General features: G+C 33.3%; 2 protein-coding genes across 3 annotated transcripts; both read right to left on the bottom strand.

The window, feature by feature from the left end:
- Positions 1 to 9,262: 9,262 nt before the first annotated feature.
- LOC143598730 (MLP-like protein 43) lies at positions 9,263 to 10,507 on the bottom strand. Its single transcript, XM_077076875.1, has 2 exons — positions 10,174 to 10,507; positions 9,263 to 9,568 (listed from the first exon to the last, which is right to left on the bottom strand). Exons 1-2 carry the CDS (start codon positions 10,355 to 10,357, stop codon positions 9,288 to 9,290), a joined length of 465 nt encoding a protein of 154 aa, XP_076932990.1. The 5' UTR covers positions 10,358 to 10,507; the 3' UTR covers positions 9,263 to 9,287.
- A 489-nt stretch (positions 10,508 to 10,996) lies between these two features.
- LOC143598729 (protein C2-DOMAIN ABA-RELATED 7-like) lies at positions 10,997 to 12,686 on the bottom strand. 2 transcript variants are annotated; one of them, XM_077076874.1, is made up of 4 exons: positions 12,637 to 12,685; positions 12,406 to 12,546; positions 11,788 to 11,883; positions 10,997 to 11,401 (listed from the first exon to the last, which is right to left on the bottom strand). In XM_077076874.1, exons 2-4 carry the CDS (start codon positions 12,514 to 12,516, stop codon positions 11,102 to 11,104), a joined length of 507 nt encoding a protein of 168 aa, XP_076932989.1. In that variant the 5' UTR covers positions 12,517 to 12,546; positions 12,637 to 12,685; the 3' UTR covers positions 10,997 to 11,101. The 2 variants fall into 2 exon arrangements, with proteins under 2 accessions (XP_076932989.1, XP_076932988.1); XM_077076873.1 differs by having other exon boundaries at positions 12,406 to 12,686.

The following is a 12,686-nucleotide window of genomic DNA, read 5'->3' as shown; positions in this document are numbered from 1 at the left end:
CGTATGAACTCAAAATCGCTAGATCTAGTCACGAAATGACGAGCCGACACCTTTAAACCGTTAAATTCGCGAGATCCGGGTGGAATCGGGTATAAACCAAACCTAAGATGAGCTTAGGGGTCACCCTAGCTCAGATCTGGATCGAACGGGACAAAAAACGGTGAAAACGGTGGTGAAACAGCTGAGATATCGTTTTTCCGGCGATATCCCGGTTTTCCGGAGAAGGCGGCGCCGGAGTTGGGTGTACGAGGTAAGGATGTCAGAGAATGTTCTCTGACATTCTGACGTAACCCTAGTTCGTTAGCGGCAACTTGATGAACTAGAAGGTAATTCGTTAATCCATTTCGTTAAGAAGAAGTAACGAACTAGAAGCAGTTCGTTAAGTCGTTCGTTAAGGATAAGTAACGAAGAAACTCCATTTCGTTAAGTAGTTCGTTAAGGAAGAACTATCGAATGAACCCCAGTTCGTTAAGGGTTCAGGGTTCAGTTTGTTAAAGGACCAGGTTGTTATAAAGGTCCAATTCGTTATGAAGGGTGACGAACTAAAACAAGCTAATGAATCAGATCATGTGTTTTGATAATGAATTAGCCGGTGTTTTGATAACGAATTAGGCTTAATTCATTATAGCAAACAAGTGGGCGAATTAAATAATAATTTAAAATCGTAGTTCGTTAAGTCGTTCATTATAGCTCGACCCCAGCCAGGGGCTCTGCCCCTTGGACCCTGATAGGAGCTGCCGCCCCTAGACCCCGCTGCCAGGGGCGCTGCCCCCGGACCCCCGTTCATTGTGGGTTGTAGTTGAACTAGAAAATACGACATGGATAGAAATAGTTAATTGATATGTGTAATTGTTATTGTGGCACCTCGTTAAACAGGGTTGTTATCCGTATGGCATTAAATAATAATTAAATTGAAAACATTTATCATGGACTTAATTATGAGTAACTAGGTCGTCATGCGCGTCTAGAAGTCAACATTATTATACGTCTAGTTGGTAATCGTTGGAGGATTACTAGGTCACTCTAGTCTGTCCGACACAAACAAATGTTGGTGATAAAATAAAAGGTTATAATAGAACACACAGCGATAATACATATTTTTAGAATTATGTATTATCTTACGATGTGAAAACAATAGTATGTTGGAATATATATTTTATACTCAAATAAAAGTATGTCTCGTAAATAACTAATAATTAGTAACGAGTTATATACGTGGGTACCAGCACGAACCGAACCGAACCTTAAACCGATACACTGCTATCGCTCGACGTTAGGCGTGTCACATGGTTAGGATAACTTATTCAGTTTCAAATAATGTGAAACCAAACCCAATACTTTAATGAATAGCCATTAAACAAAAACAAAAGTGCCCAAACTACCCTATAAAAATAATATAATTATATCAACTATAAATATTATTCACCCAACATAAACACATGTTATGCTTGTATTGTATCTTACTACAAATATCTATCGATAATGTTTTTATTTTTCCCAACTCTAAATGAAATAAATAACTATTGTATGAAATAATTATCACACAACCAAATAGACATCAATCTAACAGCTTGATATTCTCGATTCATACTCCTTTCCCCAAGATTTTACCTCATTGACTTTTAAACCCATACTTCCTTGATTTTTTTCTTTGTTGACTAAACTAAACATGATGGCATGAGGAGTACAACCTATCAACTAATATTTAACCCCATACCTCTTGGTAGCAATCACCAACTCACCTTACATCATCTCCCTCTTTTTCGGATCACCCCAACCGACCCACACCTTTTACCAATCCAATTTTATTATTTATACACTGAATACATACATATCCTACTTAATACATAAATAATAAGTATAAGTTGTGGTTAAAACTCATTCAAATCTCCTATATTTAGAAACAAAAGAAATATACCACATCCCCACTTATCCTTCACCCCCTCTCGGTTCTCTCTTGGAGCCAAACACCCTACACATTCAATCAACCAACTAGTCTTCCAAGTTCAAACAATCACAAGAGTTTCATGTTGGAGTTTCTGGGAATTTGAGCTTAAATATCTCTTCATTTTCTCATCACCTCTAAATCCATCAATTATTGTTTAAAGTAAGCATTTAAATCTTCTTAACTTTGGTTTCTATAAAGTATTATGAGATAGTTATGCTCACAGCTCACCCAAGTAGTTAACGTGACTCAAAACTCTTAAAAATATACAAACCACCTATTTATAAACTTGTTTTATTTATGAAAATGCTTTTTAAGGTTAAAGGTTGGACATTTTAACAAGTGGTGGAAATTATGGACATTTATATAAACATGAACACTGGTATTTCATAAGTAGTGGTACGTGAAAGGGGTTTAGAATAATTGCAAAATAAAATTTGTATGATATGTATTGAAAACATACTCAAGATTTGAGAACGTATTTATACTTTGTGAGCATACTCAAGATTTGACAAATTAAACTTGTGTCACACAAAACTTGACATAATTTGATAAAAATAAGGTGGTGTTGCAAATAATAGAAACAAAGAAACTACTATAAGTTTAAAGGGAAATTTTCGTTGTAAGGACGGATTTGGTTAATTATATGAATATTTTATTTGTGAACATAATAAAAAAAATAATAATAAAGAAAAGAAAATATAACACTTCAGAAGCTTAGGAATCATCTAAGCTAAGGAAGAATAAAAGATTATAATAGTCAAATAAAAGTCTACTTTTAGAAAAGACTACATTAATATCTTTTTGAAGATGCATACATATTTGGTTTAAACTATAACCTAATCAAATGAATAAGGATTTTACTCGTATATAAATAATGCATGTTTATCATGCATACTCGAGATGGTACTAAATATATTATTTTATAAAAAGGACTCAAAGTTGACACAAAATCTTAAGAACTCATGAACGCGCATACGATACTTATAATAATTACTTTATATAAATTATATACTTTCAGGGAAACGAAACATATCACCAACGGGTAGCTGAACCACACCTAAGTTGTCACGTTATTGAAACACGTTTAACTAGTTGGGTGAAACGCGACTGAAACACTTAGATATCGAAAATGAAACATTAGATCTAAATTGCCGTTCCATGCTATAGGGCACTTGTAGGTAGAGACTTGGACTTTTATATTATCTAACGCACGTTTGGGAATCAGGTGAGTCTCACGCCCCCTTTTTATTTAAACTGTTTTGAAACTTTTGGGGGGGAATGCATGGAGAAACACATGTTCGGAAACGAGTAGAAATGCGGTCTCATTTTGTTACATGGGTTGGAAACAATAATGCACCAAAAGTCCCCTAGAATCTATGATCATTAACTATTGTAGACGTGGCCAATGTGAATAGTACTATTCGGGATTAACACATCCCACCCGTGGTTAGTCGCACTAACTTAGACTGGAGGTCTAGCGGGTGATATTTGTCCAACAGATGACTTCGATGTTTTCGCATTAGAACATCAAGAGGGGCGCTCATAGAAACGTTGTTAGGTCTTGATCATAGAGCTCATGGTAACTATTTGAGGATTTGTCTACATAAGACAATGTTGGTCGACTCGTTGAAGCACATATTTTAGATCAAATATAAACCTGTGAAACTCACCAACAATTTTGTTGACGTTTTTATACATGCATTCTCAGGTAATTGAAGCATTGGAAAAGCATAAGAAGTCACACACACTAGTATGCATTTTGGGAGTTTTCATCTTATAGCCTATAGGATGTAGGCCATATTATAAAAACTCTGTATTTGTGAAACTTATTATTATCTAAAACTTATGGTTTGTAAAATATTTGAAACAATTACGATGTAATCTTTGGTACAAGGGTTGCAATGCATGTTGTAACTCTTTTTGTTTAAAACAGACCATTTAGAGTTTGTTCAATATAAACAGTGGCTACGATCCATGACGTCATCACGCCCCCCGCGTTTCCGCCGTCGGCGGGGTGTGACAGTTATACAGTTAGCCGTGCACAGCTCAAGAAAGGAATAACTATTAACAGTGAACGTAACCGAGATCAGGTGAGTTTCTAGCCCCAATTCCTTGTTATGTTTTCGGGGCTGTGTGCACACTCGATGTGAAGTGTGAATACACTTACCTTAAGTGGTAAGTGTATGCTATAGATGTTACACGAGGTAGCTATTATATAATGCTTGTCGGTGCGTGAACGTCTTCGGATATTGCACGTATCGCCAAGGATAGTGATTGCCAAGTGGTTGTTAGTGTGTATGAATGTTATGATTTGCTTACTATGTAAATAATGAATTGATAGGAAGTGTGTATTAGACAAGTAGAAGTAGAGTGTGATAGAAGTGGATAGGGGTCTAGTAAGAGTGTTATAGTGGCAAAGCGGCATAACGTTATACGTTATTAAAGTGGCAAAGTGGCATAACGTCATTCGTTTATTAAGTGGCTAAGTGATAGGGGTAAATAAGAGGTTAAGTGGTAAGGTGAGCAGGTCGGATAGTGGGCTACGTGTCTTCGGATACATATATGATATATGTAGTGGTTGTATGATAAGTTGCTTAATTAACTAGAACTCATTCAGCGTAGCTGACTTTTAGTATGCACGCAGGTGAGCTGATTACAGAGTTAGCATGAGGATGGAACATGGCATGGATTGAACGGCTGACATCTGAAGATGGAAGAAACGATGTTTTAAATATGATATTTTATGTTATGGTTTTAAAGAAAAGATTTAAATGTTTTGTAATAAACGGTTAAAGTATTATATTCCGCGAAAGTTTTAATAAGCTCTGATTTGTAAGAACTGCGTTTATGAGTAAATCCGACGTTAAAGTAGGGCTACCGGGTACGGGGCCTTACATGATTAAAGGGTTTCACAAATAAATTAGATATTATAACCCGGTTTAAAAACTATTTGAGTTTAATGAGACCTATGACATGTTTATTTTTTTTACTATAAATTTGTTTTAATTATAAATAATATATATCTTTTTATAAAAGAAATCAGATATTAAGTTTTAGTAAATCCCTATTTTATAAGATTTTCACATCAAATATTTTGTGAGATTAATTTTTAATTTAATGAGATGTTATAACCCGTTTAAAGAATATCTGGGTTTGGTGAGACCCATACCCGTGAATTCGGGTTAAATGCATGAGAAGTCTCAATTTACAAATAATACAATCCGATGGCTTGAGAGAATATAGGAAGCAACCAGAAAACTTTTAAAGCTTTCGTTTAGATATGAATAGTATATAATGCGAAGAACTATAAGATGAAGAATATACATGTATATAGTATATATATGACAACATGTCTTTCAAATTTGGAGTGCTCAAAACGAGTATGAAAAGATGCTTTATATATAATTTTTTTCAAAATGAGTGTCCCTCAACCCTTATGACTTGATTCTTGAATTTCTTATTACGATCGTAGATGTTGCCAACGGCTGGGCCCGGATCATTTATCAATAATTTTTCAAAACAAGAAGCGTTTAATTCTCATATCTATGTCTATTCAATTAAATATTCTTTTTTTATTATTTGTATTGTTTATAAGTGGTTTTGAGTGCATTAAAAAAGGGCATATAATAAAAAAGAGGTAGGGGTTCAAACCTCACTACCATCAATTTATATGAGAGATATGAGGGATGACCATCGCTTGCCATGGTTTGAGTCTTGATCTCATCCGGTTTTACCGGTTTCTCGCTGTCGTGCCATTTGGCGGGCGTGGGGGTCGGGTTTTATCCGGTAAATCCCTCAATAGGTGGACCACTAGGGGCTTCGTCCGTCCGGACTAGTGGCCGGCTCGGGCTACCTTTAGCCAATGGGGGCCGCGTACGGAGCACCAGGCGTTACTTAGTTGGTCGTTCAAAAAAAAATTGAATAGACATAGATATGAGAATCAGACGCCTCATATTTTGAAAAAAGTGAGTATAACTTAGCGACAGGAAAACGAGGATTCCAATGTGAAAGTTCAAAGGTGAATAACTATGCAAGATATTTGTGTACACCTGATCTTCAACCATAAATCCCTTAAGCAGACATAATTAGGGATGATAAATGAACATAAACCCTATGAGCAAACTCGAAATCCAAATCATTCAGGATGAATAATGAGATGGTTATTTCAATATTTGATTGATTTTAAAATTTTTCGAGGCTATGCAAGAATACATAATATGGTGATATCAGTCCAATTAACCTAAACAAAGATACATGTTTACCAAACCATGCATACATGTAAACAATCTCTATTCTTTTTTATTTTCGTTTTTCTTTAGTTAACAGGGTAATCAACATATGTACTAAGTTTAAGTTTACTTCATTTCTAGCTTAAGCAATAAAGTTATTTGAAATATAATATTGTAAAAATGTATTTGAAAATTAAATTGAGTATTTTTTAACAAACTAACACGTACATTCAATAATCACTAGTGACAAAAGTAATTACCAAAAAGTATACAAGTGACTATGGGACATGATAATTAGGTATAAGATTAGAATTACTAATAATCATTGTTACCATCCATAGGATTGATTGGCACTCACACACATATTAACCCGACAAAGTTAGTCAAAACCAACATTATTCTCACAGCTAGAATGTTTATTTATCTTTTAATTTAAGGTTTTTTTTCTTTGCAAAAAACAGGGTTATAGGCGCAGTTTGTTACTCAATTGTCTTTTATTTTTTATGGCCGCACCTTTTTAACTTGTAAGGCAACATGAAACATAAATATTTATGTTGATTTCAAATTGAAAGTTCGCAAGTTCCCCCTTGTTTAAGTCCTAAAAATCCTAAACAAGATCACATGTTATCGTCCTTAAACAACATTACATGTTTCTATCATTCATGACTTTTAATTATCCAATAATTTAAGTTTTGGTGCATATTACTTTCTTTGTTTTGTTTCTTCTAAATTTATAAAATTGGTTAAGTCGAAAGGTAACGTATTTTATCATAAGATTTGTTGAGAGCGAGAGGTCGATGAAGGTCCAATTTGGTATAAGATTTGGTGAGAGCGAGAGGTCGATAATGGTCATATTATACCATAAGATTTGGTGAGAGTTAGAGGTGTATATATAAACGCGAATGCGATGTTTAATTGGTGTGCATTATTACTAGAAATTGACTTTTACAAAAAAAAACACCCATGGATAGTTCACATTAAAAAAAAGATTATATAATATATGTTGGTAGTTCAAATCCCTCAAAAAATTTAACAAAATATTTTCAAATGAATACTTTGGATTTTTGAAGCAGATATTGTCATACAGAGAGGGAGTTTGGATCCTTAAGGTTTTCCGGCATGATAACCAGCATAGCCGTTAAGGTTCCTTCACGAAACAAGTTCAAGTCGCCCTCACGAATCAAGTTCAAGTCGCCGCAACGTGCGGGATTTCTAACTTGTTTCCATTAATTTTGATCGTAATGACCAGTGCTGTAAAAAGTTAAACAAAGTGAAAAAAATAACGGAATAGTTTAGATTTTCTATTCTTTAATCACACGCATTAATATATTATACTTTTTTTGAACGACTACTTTAGATTACTGTACTGATTCACCCAACCATCTCAATTCCCTAAGTATCGGAAACCACCCTGAATAGGTGAGAAAACCTATGCCCATCCTGAAACCCTCTATTTTTTTATTACATGTAGAACTTGAAGTCAACATCTCTCATTTTTTAAATTGAAGTCTTTAATATATTACTTGTAAGTTACTATTATTCCATTGTTTCAACAAAATAAGTCATCCGATTCTTAGCCAACATAAGGACACTTCCCACTTGATCGTGATTTTAGTCTATATTTAACACTAATTTTTTTTTCATGAAAGGCTGTTGACCATATAATTATACCATGAGTCTACCTATGCGCATCATCAATAGCCATCAATATTAACTCAAAGAAGTTGTAGAAAATTATTAAAATCAGCATTTCTCACAATTTAAACATTTAATTTTCTTTTGATTTAAGATTTTTTTTTTCAAATGTGAAAGCGAAGCAGGGGTCCACACGTTTTTAAATTTTAAGACAACATGAAACATGATATTTATGTAGATTTAAAATTGAAAGGATGAAGTGTAAGTCCTAAAATCCTAAACAATATCACATGTTTCTATCATTCATGGCCTTTAATTATCTAATCATGTAAAATTAGGTTCACAATTATTTTCTTCTGTTTTTATAACTTCAAAATTCTGAATTAGTTCAAGTTGAAAGGTAACGTGTTTTATCGTAAGATTTGATAAGAGCGAGAGGCTACTATAATAATAAAGGTCCAAATTTACCAAACATGTAAAATATATTTTTATATTTATAGTATGACCATGTAAAAATTAAATGTGTAAAAATACTAATGCTTTATGCTGTCGAACCCGTCATATTCTTTTCTTCGATTGCTTGTGGGCTACATAACTTTATTTTTGAATGGCGGAATTTTATAAAAGCGGCGACTAAAAAGTAACAACATACTAGCCGGGTGGTATAAAAATATTACATCTTTAGAACAAGGTTATTTAACGACTCTATTCATCTAAGATTATATTTATTTTTCCTATTCGAGAACCAAAGAGAATAAAAGTAAATAACGTCCTTAAAAAAAAGCAACGCCTCTTCAAGAATTCCGTTTATATGCCTTCAAATAGCCCACCAATCAAAATAAATTATAATTTCTTTCTTAGTCACACTTATAATCGAAGTCTCGATCCAATCCAAAAGATCAACAGGGAACCCCATAACCCTCACATCAAGCCACCCTTTAATCAAAACTCAAATCCGTTTAATTGAACCGCAATCACCAAATACATAGAGAACCGATTCTGATTCATAGTTACACAAAAAAAAAAAAGTCGACGCAAATTGATTTGTTGAAAAGCGATTTGTATATAAATATGTAAGTGTATGTGTATCTTTATCGATGATCTAATGAAAATCAACAAAAGCTTTATAAAATATATTATTAATACTTTCATTATGTAAATCAATAAAATTTTTATTATGTATACCAACGAACTTCTGTGTGTGATCTACTTAAGATAAGGCATAGCTAGTTAATATCCATATCCATATATATAAGTTAAAAGAAAATACAAACTATGAACTCTTATTAGGTCATTATTGGAAATATGTTACAGACAAGAAAGAAAGAAACACGCCCAAATTATTACATTACTATCACAATCTATTTATTAATTCTATATATAAGAAGAATACCACATAGATGTCACAAGCAACCATGGTTTACAACATTTTATTTCAGAAATACTACACACGCGCACAAACTCGACACATTCCTTCAGATTAATTTACTGCTGATCACATGAACATCCATGTCTTTAATAATACCGCACATAAGGTCCATCAAAGAAACTGGATCCGGTACACTTGCATTCGGCTTCTCAAACTCAAAGGTCCAAGTAGCTAATTGTTGAACAACATCCTTTGGTTCAACATGGAATGTTATAGTGAAGTTGTTGTATATCCCGACTAGATCTCCTTCGATTACCTTGAACACGATTTTGTGGTTTATCTCATCAACTGCTTCGATTATTTGTTTGGAACTTTTCTTTTTCCCGTCTTTATTCCATGTAACAAAACATCGAACCAAAGGTGTGAATACGTGTTAATTACATTAATTAGATGATTACTAATGATAATCATGCACACGTAAATTGATGCTAGATTTCATTATAATCTACTAATCAAAACTCACATAAATTACAAGGTTTTTTAGAAATACACAAATAAGATGGTTTGTGATCATTTTCTTATAAGTTTCTTTTATCTTTATTACTTAACATTTACTAGTTTTATCAATTATCACTACTTGTTATCATTACTTTGTAACAAATAGTGTATGTAAGAAAAACAAAAAAAAATGAATTTTAATAATCCTAACAATAACCTATGAACAATCCTAATTTTAAAATTGGTTATAGAGAGTAGAATAATAATCATAGATTTATACTTGATATCAGTAGCATAATTATCATAGATTCATAGATAATTATACTTTATTAAAGTTATGTAAAAAGTGAGCATCCTCTTTGTATCCTCAATAAAGAAAATGTTTGTCCTTATCTCACCCTCTCATACCCTATTTTAAGTGCGACCTTACTTATATACACGAGATTATGAAAGAAAAAAGTTGAAAACAAAATGGATTTCACATGAAAACATACCATGAGTATAATTCCAGCATATGGTGGATCCAACACCTCTTTGACCACTAACCAGATCACAACCATGAAAACTATCAGGACAAATGGAAGATATGTTGTTTGGTTTGTGCACTATGAGATCATGTAACACATCCCAACCGGAATTGGGCTCAATATGCCCGGTTAGCTTTCCAGTTAGAGCCATATCGTTCTACGATTTTACAAAAAACACACTTGCTTATTTGAAAGAGTTATGTGAAATACAGACGTGCTATCAACCTTTTATAGTAGTAGTGAATAGTGATGTGAAACATTAAGTTGCTAACTCCTATATATGTATAATAATATTTAATCTATACAAGATAACATGAGTATAATGCATTTACTCATTTAGCTTCAATACTAACTTTTTTTTTCTATTTTATATATCTAGCTAAATGGGCGAGGTGCGCGGCGCAACTGGTTTTTGTAAATTAAAGTTATTTTGGTTCGGGTCAAACGTTTTTAACAAAAATGATAATGGGTTAAAACAAGCCGTTAAAAATAATTAAAGTTACAGTAAGCAAACTCAAAATTCGGATGAAATAATATATAGAATCTTTTTTTTGTGAATAGCTGACACACGCGTCTGTCCACCGCGAGACTTGAACTCTCAGCATAACTAAAAAAATATTGTTAAACTTAACTCTTATACGTTACCTCTTTAACATTTTTCAGACTGACCATTTACTGGATTAACTTCCGTATAAAGTAGGTTAGAAATAGGACAATAATATATGCCGATTCCGTTTTATCTCACTTTAGTACATTGAAAACCAAATCCAAATACAATACCTCCATAAATTCATACAAAATATAACTAAAACCTTGTTTAATTATGATGCTTAAAACTTGATTATATGTAACACACAATAGACACCGATGGAAACAGAACCAACCCTAAGATTATCTATACATGTAATTTACGACCCGGAAGAAGAACCAATTCTATTTGGATTACAACCTCGCCACATTCAACGCCTTTCAATCTAAGGTTCATGTCTTGTACAACTTTACCATTCTCCCAAACAATGGAGCTCTCATTAGCTAGATAGTTATGCTCCGTCGGTTGAACATGATCAAGTTTAGTACCATCTGGGACATTGTTCAAGTTCTTACCCATTTTAAGGCATTCTATGTAAGGCTTTATGCCTATTTCTGTCTCGCCCATCATGTCATCATTACTGAACATGTCTTTATCGTACACAGCCTAAAACGCAACATGCGATGTTTCTTATAAGGGTTATTGGATTTTAATAGTCCCAATTTTCACCAACTGGTCGGGATTAATCCCAACTCAGTACATATTTACAAATGGCCCAAACTTTAAACATATTTTTCTTCAGTAATTTCATGCTAACTGAAAAGTAACCCCTTTAGCTTTTTGTTGACATGAAAAATACTTATGGGATTGTTGAAAAAAAAAGGTTCAAAGTCGGGATTGTCTGTAAGCATTTCGTAAGTTAAATTTATTCCAGCCAAATATGTGAAAGTTGAGATTATTAAAATACAACAACTCTTCTTTTAATACAAACATGTACATTTTTTGGAACTCTACTATAATTTCAATTTGGATTTTAAAAGGCGGGTACTTACAATATGTACTCGAGCTTCGGGGTCCTTCAAGGTGAGAGTCAATTCATCATCCCACACAGGGTTGCAACTCCCCTTGATGATCTTAGTCTTTGTTTTCTGCATTAAAACCCAAGTCAAGAGCATAGTTTGTTTTTTGCCTTTTTTTTGAACGGCGGATATATAAAACAAAAGATTCTAGCAAGGAGCCGAAACATTACAAACAAATTGCATCAAGAAAAGAGTGTTTTTTAACCTCTCGTTCCAAGAAAAAGTCAGTACTTTACAGTTCCTATAAACACACCAAAGATACGAGTAGTGTAAAACAGAATAAAAAATCTCTCTTTCTAATTTTATTTGGCTGAAAGGTAGAAGTGTTTTTGTGCTCCAAAGCACCCACTAAAAGCATCATTTGTAAAATGATATAAATTAAACACTTTAAAATAAATTGCAATACGCAAAAGAAACCACAACACAATAAAGTTCAATTATAAATGAAACATACGATATATACCAAACGAATTAAACAAGAATCATGCCATTGATTTTGCAAACCAACAACGTTCAATTCAAAACATGTCTAGCTATATAGCAAGCAACTCGTCATTTAATAATCTACAAAGATAAGAGATCAGTATATACCTGGTCATCCAACGTCGCGATAACATAAGGGTCGCTGCTTTTGGTGTCACGAACCGCAAGATTGATCCCTCTCTTCACTCGCAGCTTCAACAATCCCAGCACTCCTTCCATGTTAATCTTCCCATTAGTTTCTTGAAATCTCTATACTTTTATAAAGAAGAACAAAAGTTTATTCTTTGTTTAAAGTTTGAGATAGAAAGAAAGATGCTTTAGTTTTTGTCAAAAGTAAACAAGTCACCACCACACAAATCTCTCTTTTTTAGTACATGTAAAGGATTTGG

The sequence above is a fragment of the Bidens hawaiensis genome, unplaced genomic scaffold, assembly GCF_021521415.1.
Source record: "Bidens hawaiensis isolate Kalapana, Puna unplaced genomic scaffold, B.hawaiensis_p1.1 tig00050766_1, whole genome shotgun sequence".
In the NCBI taxonomy this organism is placed as follows: Eukaryota; Viridiplantae; Streptophyta; class Magnoliopsida; order Asterales; family Asteraceae; genus Bidens; species Bidens hawaiensis.
Note: the sequence above shows the minus strand (reverse complement) of the source record. Positions and strands in the feature narration are given on the sequence as shown.